Raw genomic sequence first — 12,962 nt, 5'->3', positions numbered from 1 at the left:
TTGAGGTCGCGATAAAGACGCGATACAGCCGTACTTTACCCGTCGTTACACGCGGTAAGAAATTCACACGCGGTTGGCCGCGCGAAAAAGTTTTGGGCTGCCCAAAAATTTAGACCGCGGGTAATCGCGGGCGGTACACGTGGTACACGTGGTACACACGCGGTAAAGACGCGGTACAGACGCGGAACGAACGTGCTACGGCCGCGGTTAAGACGTGGTTACACGCGGAATTGGATGCGAAATTTTAGCGGGTAATCGCGGGTGGAGCACGGTCATAGCACGTTTGTTCCGCGTCTGTACCGCGTTGTTATCACGTGATATTAGCGTGTGTACCGCGTGTAAGCGTGGTAGGCCGCGGTACCGCCGCGCTTCACCCGCGATAAGGACGCGGAACAGTCGCCGGCGTCTGTTCCGCGGGCATACCACGGGTAAACCGCGGGTAAGCCAATTTTGCACATTTTCCACCACGGGCAACCGCGGGCAAAAAAAAATCGCGAAATTTTACCCGCGATACAGACGCGAAAGGCTGTGTGACCGGGCCTTAAGTGTTTAAATTCCTGTAACCACATAAACCTTCCTGGACAATATTTTTGGCTGCAGAATTTGCCAAAGGCTTAATTAAAATGGATTTGTCTTTAGTCACTCTACTCGTTATTATAATTTCTGACTATCTTTCGATACATATATTCTGTCACAATTTCACAATTTGGTCTGCAATGACCTTTATCTGCTCATGCTCCTTGAAACATGTGAGAAAGTCTGTGTATATTATAATGCCTTCGTTTTTAGGAAAAATACTCCAAAACAGATTAAAGTAAATTGACACGAAACAGGTAAGATACATTACGAATTTTATTCATGACCATTATTTGGACAATTGATGAAGATTTAGTCATTTTGGGCATGTTTTAGTAGGGTATCGATCTCCAGGCCGGATTCGCTGGAGAAAGCTTCGAGGTATGAATTCGATGGAGAATTCAAGAAAATCCTGTATTCTGAACATCCGATCTCATTGACCCTATACTTAAGGACCCCCCTAGACTTTACACGTACCCCTCAAACAGACTACGAGTACTACTGACACTTTTCATAGGTGAAAATTTTTGAGAAGGGGGAGGTGCTCTTTTTTAATGGGGGGCACTTATCATCAGGAAAGGGGCACATGTGAAAATAAAAGGTGCGCTTATCGGAGTAAAAAAGAGGGTGTATTTAAAGGGGAAGGAGCGCTTCTCAAATTTGAATAGGGTAATCATCAGAGGTGAAGGGGGCACCTATGAAAAGTGTTAAGGGGCACTTCTCGTACTTACAAAGGGGCACTTACTAGATATTAAGAAGGGCACTCATGAGAATGAAAAATGGACAATTATTGCAAAGGAAAATGGGAAATTGTCGAAGGAAAGAGAGAAATATGTAAACATAAAAGGGGCACTTTAAAAAAGGTGAAAAATAATAGAGGGATTTTCAAAGTGAAATAGGCCTTTTTCCTATGTCAAAAGGGGCACTTCTTACGAATTTATAAGGGCACTGTCCTAAGTAAAAAGGGCACTTTTGGGGGAATTGAATTTTTTTTTTTTTTTTGGGGGGGGGGGGGGGCTGTGCCCCCTGTCCCCCCCCCCGGAGCACCGCTTCTTACTGATGTAAATCGGACGGTTTAGTGTGGGAGGGTTTTGCAAAACAGTTTGTGTGTGATTGCCGATCTCAGCGCGCGCAGTGTTTTCAACCATTAAGTAAACGGGCAGACTGGCTGAAAGTAAGTCGCTATATTTTGATGTTTTGCAATGATTTTCGATGTTATTTTGAAATTATATGAAAATTAGATCTAAATTCTTTCTAATCATGTTTTAAAAAAATCAAACTGTTTTAAGTCTAGATAAAGACAAACTGAGGGGAAAATTGTCATGCTATGGCCTCTCGGGTTTATTTTATACTTCCTTCATAGAAAACAGGCTATCTCTGTCCAATTATTCATACTCTTACCAAGTTTTGTGATTTTTAAAGTATGTGATAAATTGATTTGTCCTGATTTATGGTTCTTTTAAAGGTGACATATTGAAGTTTAAATTTAGAAGTACTTTAGTTCAACAAAGGCCCGAATTCAACTATTCCAGCTTTATTTCTCGTGTTAGGAAAAACACAAAAAATATCAAATTTACAAGGGGTATATGTCGAATAAATAATTTAGTGTAAACTGTATTTATATTTTTCAAAAGATATCAAGGAGAAGTAGAAAATTGAGAAAGGTATTTAAAAGAAAGAGGTAATACAAGTTGTGGCAAAAATCGGTCGATTCTAAATCCTCATGATAATTATATAGGAAATCACGAACAACAATGACAAGCTTTGGCATCATCTTTTATCCATTTTTTCTCCTTCATTTCAGGGCATATACAAGTAGCTCAGACTCGGATCCAGTAAAAGTATAGCCGATACCGAAATGGACGGGAAAGGGAATAATCGAGGGGCATTCGTTACGGCCATAGCTATTATCATCATAATCATCATCACGGCTGTCATCACAGCTGTGATATGTACGCAGAATAATAAGAGTGACCAAGTTGTTCAGTGTACCCCAACTTTAGGTAAGTTTAATTGATGAAAGTCTGTTCACTTGATGTAGGATGTTCCTTTGATATAATGTTCTACATTTGATGATTGGAAAGTTTCACACTTTACTTAAAGTGTACCATTCATCAACACATGTGTTTCTCTTGATTTAAGGGCTCCATATTGCTATGCTGTAGTCAAACCATGAAATTCAAATATGTCTTCTACACAGAATTAATTCGGTATATGCATGAATCTCGGTTTGTTTGACTCTCGACTCGATCCCTTTCTACCTCATTCTGCTGATCTAACCTCCTTTTTCTAGAGCTTATGCAATCGTTTACTTTCCTTTCCTATTTTTTTTTTTTTTTGCCTCCTACTTTTTTTCCCCCATTTCCCTTTTTTTTCTTCAATGTTTTCCCGAAATTCATAATTTCTTTATTGTTAGGCCTACATATTTGGTAATTTTTTGGCTTTCTGTGTATACTTTGTTTTTCAAGACTTGTATCGCACCATTACTGTTATATTTACCTTGTTTCAATGTATATTTTTTATTTGATATACTTAGTCATTGTATTATGTTTTTGCATGAAGTTTGAAAATTTGAAAGTTTGAACAAATCGGATGAAATTGATTTAGTGTAGGGAATAATGACAAAGATACCTTTTTTAAAAACTACTAGCTTCACATTGATGTAGCTCTCTAAGCAGTAATTTGTTTGAAGAATATATATCACAGCTCAAATATTGTGGCAGTATTTAACCGAAGGTGGCTTTTACCCAATTCATTACCATGCCAATCATGTCTTATAAATCTATTAAAAGGGGACCAATGACATACAAATATTTGCTCTTTTGTTGTACATGTTTTGGATGAATTCCATGCTTATATTATATTTGCGTCATTTACTACATTATGCACATGTTGATATTTACTTCAATGTATAGATCCTCTTACACATTTGCAAATGTATCCTGGAAACATTTAACATCATAAGAGTTGAGGTAACCTATCACTGAAGAATTTTAGGATTTCAGAACCCAATTAAACATACATACATGATACTGGTGATAAAACTTATATGCATTTGGGCATTATAGTGAATTAATTGACCTATTCACCAATTCGCATACCTGCACGTACTAAACGATTAAGATCTTAATTTCGTTTTCTATCAGAAGAGGCTTTTGAAACACTTACAAAACAGTGTTTACCTGAGCAACATAGAACAAACTTTAAAGATTATTATAATATCATATGAAGGTACATTTACTTCCCTTTCCCCTGGCAGTGGCGTAGTAGAGGATGCCATGGGGGGGGGGGGGGGGGGGGTTGGTAGGCATAGGCTCCCCGCATTGCTTTCTGATTGAGAGGCAAAAATGAAAAGGGAGAGGGTAAGAAATGGCAAGAGGGAGAACATATTACATGAAGCCCCTTTTATGCACCCCCAGTCTTATAGTCGTCCCCCCTCTCTCTCTCTCTCTCTCTTTCTCTCTCTCTCTCTCTCTCTCTCTCTCTCTCTCTCACTTCATTGAGACCATGTAATGCCCCCATAAGCTGATGCTGCTATGACACTGTCTCTTCAATAGACCATTTTTGTAAAGTAATCGAATGTTATGCATAAATGAAACATACATTATGGCCTATCCTACCTTTAACACTATGGAATGTATGCAATTCGCATTCTGACTATAGAAATACAATTATTTGTAACAGCCTACAGGTGAATGATATAATTTGTAACATGGCACTTAATGTCCCTCTAAATTGTTGAAGCCCCACATATTTAATGGCAAAATTTCACTTTAATTGTATCATAATGTGAGAGAGGATGTAATTAAAGGTACACATTTCTGCAAGGATTCTCAAAAAATGTGTTTGAAGTCGAATATTGATGAAAGAATACATACTTTAGATTATCTGCGTAGAACAGAAAACCTAATTTTTGTTTACTTTCATCATTTTTTTTTCTTCCAGCACCATCAAATCTTTGGCAAATTTGTGGCTCCCAACACTTAAAAGGGGCTTTAACGAAGATTTAAGCATTATATTTCATTACATTACAAATATAAAAAAAATATAATTGAACGTTTTCATTTTCAATTTCATTCATGAAAAGGGAAAATTGTGGTCCTATTATGTATTATGTGAATTTAACTCTCTCAATTTCCTCTTTTCCCCCCTCCCTTTCTCTTGATATTATTGGACAGCTTCAAGTGTTGACCAGGAAATGGTAAGTGTTTCAGAACAAACAAAAAAGTTCACATGATCATGTATCCCATACAATTGTAATATCTAGAGGATAATGTTATAGTTTGATCTTAATTAAGGGTATCTTCTTTTATCTTATTTGTTTACAGACCGTGATCATTGTTGAGTAGATTTAGATATAAGTGTGAATTGTATGGATTCTATTTTTATTGAGATTCAAAATTCAAATACAAATATTATTATTGGTGCTATTTATAGACCTACGGGTGAATTTGAAAATATATATTTTTTTAAATCAATAAATTCAGTTCTAAAATTGTAAATACAAGAAACAACTATGTATATCTTATTGAAGATTATAATAGTATTTTATTGAATGTCGACTCTCGCTCCAAAACAAATGATTTGTATAGATTTATTTATGACACAATCGAGGTATCCAGTAATTTATTACACAACTCGCTTCACTGATCATTCAATATCACTGATTGATAATATTTTTACAGATAACATTGATGATGTTTTATCAGGAATGATACTTGCGGATATTAGTGTTAAATTTCCTGTATTTTGTACATCAAGCTATCAGATAAAACGTAATAAATCAGACAATTATGTAACGTGATATTAATGAAATAAGGAAATAAAGGAAATGAAGATCCAAATGTGAGTTAAATTTGTTTCCTCCAAAATCTTAGAAAGATGTTTTTAATAATAGACTGCTATATATTTTGAACCAATGTAATTTATTATCGGATAGTAAATATGGTTTTAGAGCTTGTCACTATACATCCTATGCACTAATTGGTTTTGCTTTTAAATTCAAAATGCCTTAGATAATAAACAAATTATGTTAGGAATATTTCTCGAACTTAGTAAGGCATTTGATACGTTGGTCACAAAATTCTCTTAGATAAATCGAACAATATAATGGAATACGAGGTGTTGTGTTAAAATGGTTTGAAAGCTATTTAACGAATCGAAAACAATATGTTCTTTTTAATAACATTAAATCTTATTTTAAAACCATAGGATGTGGTGTACCTTAAGGCTCGACAGTGGGATCGTTATTATTTCTTGAATACATGTATGGTATTACTCATGCTTCACAAATATTTCAATGTATTTGATATGCGGATGATTCAAATTAATTTTTGTCTGATAACGATTAAGATAGCTTAGCGACACGATTTAGATATGAGCTTCAGAACATTTTTTAATGGTATATTCAAAGAAAATTCAATTATTATCCAACATAGAAAAATCCTCTGTACGGCCATGCATTATGGCTCAAGGCATGGGCACACAGAAGATTTTTTTCTGTTGGGGACCGGGGGGAAATTCAGTGAATTATTGATAATTGTTTGCATTTTTAAAAAAAAATTATTTGTGGGAACTGCCCCCTACCCTAGCCCCCGCTGCGTACAGTCATGGTTCAGTGGCAAAGCAATGATCTCGTAACTGTGAGGCCCCAGGATCAAAACCGTGTCGATTTGCTATATGAGTGCTCTTTTGTGGGGCATTAATCCTCATTACTGTCATTTATGACTAAAGGGCATAGGTCCCCTAGTTTATAACCATAGTAGCATACAGGCGCGTACGCAGGGGGGGGGGGTTTAACATTTTTAAATCGGGCCGAAAAAACGACTCAGTCAGCCGCTGAATAAGCGGGGGGGGGGGGGGTAGGGTAAGAGAACACTTTTTTTTTTTTTTTTTTGGTCCCCCCAAAAAAACGCAACAGTGTTCATTCATATGGAACTAGACAATCCTTATACCATTTATTAACATTTCTGTCTCTAAAAACATTTCTTTAAAGGGCAGATTTCATGGAACGTATTACTCCTCATGTAAAATCAAGCCCCACTTTAAATATATTTAAATAGAGATGCAGACAATTACGTTTTATGAGAAAAGCATGTTAATATTTGTACATATATGTGTGTGTGTGTGTGTGTGCAATCAGCTGTTAAGTGTAAGATGTTAAAGATACAGTTGAGTTCGGGTCATACAATTGCATCATGAAAGAAACGGTGTGGAATCGACCAGAAAAGGTTGATCATCTAGCAAGTATTGGTGTGTACTGCAAGGTTCTAGGCCCAGTCTAGGTAAAATTACATGCACTGTAGACGGAAAGATGTATATGGGGCTACACGAACACGTCTCGATTTGTATGTTGTTACATGCCACATTTAGAATATGAAAGCATTTGAAGAGCCATGCTTTTCAGGGAACATTTTTTATCTGAAGTTCTTCCGCACTTTCATAATAACTCACAAAATAGCTCACAAATTATTGTTCACCTCTTCCCAGAACTCAACCGTCTCTTTAAGTGTTAGAGAAGGGTAAAATACTTTATTATATAATAAGCGGCAAGCCCCACTTAAGACAATGTTCTTTCTTAATCCTTAATCGTTTATATAATTTTTTTCCTTGCATAATTTGAAGACTATAGGACACTACTAACCATTAAATTTCAGAGATAGAACATACGTGACATATTCATAATTCCTGCAAAGTTCCATAGAATTTGATGCTGGCTGCAAAAGGTATACCCTACCTTTAAAGTGGATTTATTGCCAGAAAATATTTTGCTTTGTACTTTGTGGGTTCAATACCACTTTACTATGTTAACAAAACTGACTCTAAATACTACTTCTGTTAAGGATATCTCCAGTTGAAATACCAAAATCTCTAAAGGCTTTTAAGTAGACTAAGCCAAAGATAACATGATCCATAAATTTATACAACCGAGGCATACACATTTAGGGGATCATGCCATCTTTGGCTCGCACCAAGTAGGGGGGAGATCGCTTTTTTGGAGAACGTTTACATTAAATCGACCACTTACCTGACTAGGATGAAATATACAATTCTAATAGGATGTGAAGGTCTTTTAGAACAAAGGGGGTTGTAAAAATGACCAGTAGCACGAGAAAGTTGACAGGTGAAAGGGTCATTTAGGACACCCGTTTTGACCTAAGGATTTTACTCATTTTCTGTTCCAATTTCAGACCACAACCCAGCCCCCAACGATGACGACGACAACATTTGGGCCCGCAGTCATAGGAAATTTTGAAGGGACGTTCGTCATGGACAAAGCCTATGGCACTTACTTGAACGATGGCCGAGCCCCGGCAACAACTGCCTTCTTCCGAAATTTCACAGGAGCGGTAAGCTCAAATAGCATGTCTCCACCTAGGGGAACAATTAGTAGCAGATAAGGGGAGGGGTGGCGTGGCACATCCGACCTGCCCACCCCATCCTACCCCATACCCCCTTCAAAACTCATTAGCATGTACCCTGAAAATATTTAAGTGCACAAGACACAAGAAACAAAACTTTGTACCGTAATTGTATAATTTCTTGGATTAGGAGCCCCCCCCCCTACTGTACAAATTCAGGATGTTTCCAGTGGCACAGCAGTAGGGTATTTGATTTTCAGGTCCTTGTACTATATTTCAGTACTAGTTGCTCGCAACTGTACGTGTTTTTGATGTGGAAAATTTTCTTGAAAATGAACACAATAGAGGGTCATTTTCTACGACTCTAGTTATTATGTAGTACATCTTTGAGACATTGAATATGAAGTAACATCATCGGGGATTTGCATGTCCTAGTGGAGATAGGGAGTTATGGCTTAAGTTGTCTGGATTAAAAGCAAGCAAAAGCAACAGCAAGATTCAGACTAAGATTCATCCTCTCAAAATCCACTTTAACCCAACCATAATTTTATAATACTTTGCACATTGTTTTATTAGTAATATCACGCTAATAAATAAATTATTTATCAAGTTGCTTTCAAATTTGTTTTTCATGACCAGAACTCTTCTTGACCTTTGTAGTTTGTCCACCCCCCCCCCATTTTTCTTTAAAAAAGTGAACTTATTTGGAACTGTTTAATTTTCAAAAGAGTATCTAAAATTATTTCCGGTATTGTAGATATTACATAACATGTGCTCATCGTCTCATGGGCAGACAGAAGTAATTTGTATGAAACTGTAAACCCATGAAGAAAAATACTGAATACATGTTAATAAAAGTTATATAATCACTATTCATTTATGCACTGGCAGTGCATTATATGATACACAGGTGGAAGTACATGTATTCTTTTCAAGAGGGCAAACATAATGTTTTCGTGAAGCAATTCATGCAAGCTGGCAGTGGATATTCCAAAATGCATAAAGTGTGTCTTTTCCATGTTTAAAAGATAATATGGGGGCCTTTGTAGCATGTGCTATCTATGAACTGGTCTATTTTTTTTTTTTACATCAAACATTTAAGTCCAAACATTCTTTGTTATATCTTTCTTTCCTGTAGATGGATGAGGTATATAATGTCACCAGTGCGGCAAAGTACCTGTACCAACAAACTTTTGTGACCCAGTTGGTGTAAGTATAGACACAGCCCCGCTATATGGTGAAGCAACACTTTCCGATGCAACATTTCTTCTGCTACAATTGCTTCAGGCTTGATATGGATAGGTGTAGGGTTTAGCTTAGGGTTAGTATTATGTCTAGCGATCGGCACAGGTTTAGAGTTTGGTGAGTGTAGGAAATTGACATGGAGAAAGTGTCACAGCGGCAAGTGTCTTAACGCCGACTGTCGATTATTTCTGAAAAATTCGATAATTATAATAGTGGGTTCTTGTAAAGCGCTTATGTCTGTCAAATTTGACACTTCTGGCACTCTTCATCTATTACCCCTGCTTTAGCATGGCTGCCATTATGGCGCTCTAGTATTTTAAAGAATTAATGCTTGCCAGGTACCCATTTTCCTAACCTGGGTGGAGTGAAGCAAATGTATATAAATATCTTGCCAGGGGATATTAGCGCCACGGTTGGACTCGAAGTAAGAACTATGGGATCCACAGTCCGGTGACGTATCTACTAGACCACGCCTCCTCCACAGCTGGTAATAAAGCCAACGTCCTTTACAAAATTTCCAGTATCATGATAAAATAGCCATATCATGCAAATAAGGATTATAAATTATGATAAAGAAATACCTACTCATATTGCACAACCTCCACTCCCTAGGGAGTTTTCTCCTGACAGGTGTGATTTTAGGAGCGCGCCTGTTCTAATCCAACCACATCGACCTTCGCATCCTATTGGGTATCCATGTAACACCTGGTTGGGGAGAAGCAATATAGATAACCTTTGACCTTATAGGAGCGCACCTGTTCTAACCCACGACATTGAACTTCGCATCCTATTGGGTACCCATGTAACACCTGGGTGGGGAGAAGCAATATAGATAACCTTTGACCTTATAGGAGCGCACCTGTTCTAACCCACGGCATTGACCTTCGCATCCTATATTGGGTACTCATGTAACACCTGGGTGGGGAGAATCAATGTAGATAACCTTTGACCTGTGCATCTCCATTCAGGTGCTTACACCGCTGAACTACGACGCCTCTTATCGTTCTCTTCTTATCTACCGGTAGTTGATATGTCGGATCACAGGGTTTGCAGTTCTAGTGACGCTGCGGCACTAATTCTTTTTGGCAATACATTAATTTACATCTGCCATTCTCCACCCAGGTGATGTTAATGGGTGCCTGGTAGAAAGTTACTTCATCATGCTTTAAAGCCTCTCGGCACTAGTTAGGCATGGAGGGATTAGACCTCCCTGCAAGGTCACTCGCAGGTCGTTATCTCATCAAATCAGCTCTCAATTAACATAAGAAAGGGGCATTGTGGGGGGATCAACAGGAACTGCTTAGGCATTCTTGGCTGTAGAGGGCGCAAGCAGCTATAAGTAGCACTTCTTATAGCTTTCAGCACTTTAGGGCAGCTGGGAAAAAGCCGGGGTAATACATGTACTACTACTAATAAGATGGATATGGATGGATATGTGCGCAGTATAAATGTAGTTATTATTGTTTTTAATAATCCTTCATGCAGGCAAAATGGAACCTACGTGCAGGTGAGGTTCACAGTGGAGCTAAACGCCATAAACCGAGGGGGCAGAGATTACCTGGTCAACACGCTAGGATCCTTCCCGTCAAATGCACTGAATACGTACGACGTGCTCTATGCAAACATCGGACCTGAGAAAGACCCCTCAACAGGTGCTTAGAGGGAGTCCCTATCATTATTTTAGTCATCGATGGGCCTCCTGCATCTCTTGCAAGGGCTATGGGGCTGGGTTGAAATTGTCTGTTTGGAGCCAGAATGGCGTTAACTCTTACACTTTATTACACAATATAATGCTCTTTTGCAGGGTGTCAACACTTACACTTTAACACAGATGTCCTGCCCTTCCTATATTCTCTTAACATGAATTCAACAATCTCTACCGCAGGCTTAAATTGAATGCCAAAATAGAAAGTATGCAGGAAAAATTTTTGGTCACCCTGATTGAGCTAAATAATATGAAGACACAGATGTAATGCACTTCTGCAGGGTGTCAACACTAAATGCAGCCCAGAACACATGGACGCCCAAATTCTAAGTTTGATCCCCCCCGCCTGAAATTTGACATTTTTACATGAGGCTCATGCATACAAACAACCTGAAGCCCCCTTCCCCAAAAAACTTGTTTACTGTAGAGCTGTGCCTCATGGCTTCAAACAGACAATATCAACTTGCATTTGATTTGTGGAATTGCATTTCATTTCAACTGTTCATGCCAGATGTTAGTAATCTCAATAATGCATTTGAAAAATCTGATTTACGGAACATCAGAACGATCCAATTGGGCAAATGATGCAAGCTTTTGCTGCGGATATGCCTGAAATTGGGTACATTGTATTTGATGTTGCCCTCTTAAGATAAAAGATCCTTTAACATTGATTAACTGGCAGTACATGTGTATTTGTGTTTTTGGTTGAAACACAGGAAAAAAAAAGAAGAAAAAAACATGACCACATAGACTGTTGCACATATAAACACAAGGGCAATTTCATCTCTAACGTATAGGTATGCTATAGAAATCATATCGTGATTACATAATACATCATTGTAAATATGTTCGGACAGCTGACTAGGTTAATGATATTGCCTTAGGTTGATTTCTCGCAATTGTCTTTACAATCTCATTTGATAATTATAGGAACATGAAGTTCTGACTCTGGTTCTGTGCACAGCAGTTTCTGTTATTCATTATTTTCGTCATACTCCTTATCTGTTAGCTCATTGAATGCTGGGTACAGCTTTTTGGGGTTGATTTTGTAAATTATTGTTATCCACAAATCGTAATCCTAATCTGGTACACTCTTAAGTTTTTTTTTACAAAATTAGTCTTAGGAGAAATATGAAAAATTTAGTGGCTCTGTGTGTTGTTCTAATTAAATTATGGTGTGTATTATAAGGTCTTTTATATGCATGTAGTACTGCGTTATATTCATCTGTAGGTTAATGTGATTGTAAAAAAAAAAACGGACATTACTTTCCATCTTTAAAAAAATAATTTCTTAACGGTTTGAAAAGAGCTCGAACATGCTGTATTATCAATAAGTGTAATTATGTAGTAGTATAGGTAAGCCTTGTTGAAAACTCGATTCAAATTTACATACCTGTATGTGGTTTATTATCTGGAATGTATATGTATTTGATTGAGCGTATAAATATAAACGGATGTTTAAACATTTGATCTGTGTCCGAGGTTGGGTCTTGGTGTTTAATGTCTTGCAAGTGATTTAATTTTCAAACATTTCCAACCTGGTATTTCATTTTACATCCTCCCATTGTCATTAGCCATCACAGGCAGTGTCAAAGGAATGCAAGCGGCTCTCGAACAAGTGAGGAATTTTATTCATAACTATCAAAATAAGCTAAGTATGAACTTTCTGAAACCCCATAAACCTTCCTGGACAATATTTTTGGCTGCAGTTAGCCAAATGCTGAATTAAAATACCTTTAGTCATTCTTCTCGTCATTGTATTTCCTTAACATATTTATATACAATTATATTCTTTCAATAATATTCATTTATTATTTAAAGTTTAACGAGGAATGCCTTTATAATCAAAACACAAGACGAAATCACAAAAAAATACAGTATACATTTACACAATACCACAACAGATTGCACGCACAGATATGTACAGTTCTTTAAATGTACAATGCAGCAAAATAATCAGTAGAGGTAATTCAATTTTTTTAGGGTGGATGAAATAGTGTTTGCGGAAATGGACATTGCATCGTATTCGAGCTATTTTGCGCCCTCTATCTTTTAATCTGCCTCCCCAGTTTTGT

The 12,962-nt window shown here is 37.3% G+C and overlaps 1 protein-coding gene across 1 annotated transcript; it reads left to right on the top strand.

Moving 5' to 3' along the window:
• Positions 1–1,683: 1,683 nt before the first annotated feature.
• On the top strand, positions 1,684–12,354 carry LOC100888988. The gene is made up of 6 exons (XM_003724159.3): positions 1,684–1,750; positions 2,381–2,579; positions 4,755–4,777; positions 7,767–7,925; positions 9,076–9,146; positions 10,668–12,354. Exons 2-6 carry the CDS (start codon positions 2,435–2,437, stop codon positions 10,840–10,842), a joined length of 573 nt encoding a protein of 190 aa, XP_003724207.2. The 5' UTR covers positions 1,684–1,750; positions 2,381–2,434; the 3' UTR covers positions 10,843–12,354.
• The last annotated feature ends 608 nt before the right edge of the window (positions 12,355–12,962 follow it).

Source organism: Strongylocentrotus purpuratus, unplaced genomic scaffold (assembly GCF_000002235.5).
Source record: "Strongylocentrotus purpuratus isolate Spur 01 unplaced genomic scaffold, Spur_5.0 spur5_scaffold_7, whole genome shotgun sequence".
Classification (NCBI taxonomy): Eukaryota; Metazoa; Echinodermata; class Echinoidea; order Camarodonta; family Strongylocentrotidae; genus Strongylocentrotus; species Strongylocentrotus purpuratus.
This window is presented reverse-complemented; position numbering and strand designations above follow the sequence as displayed.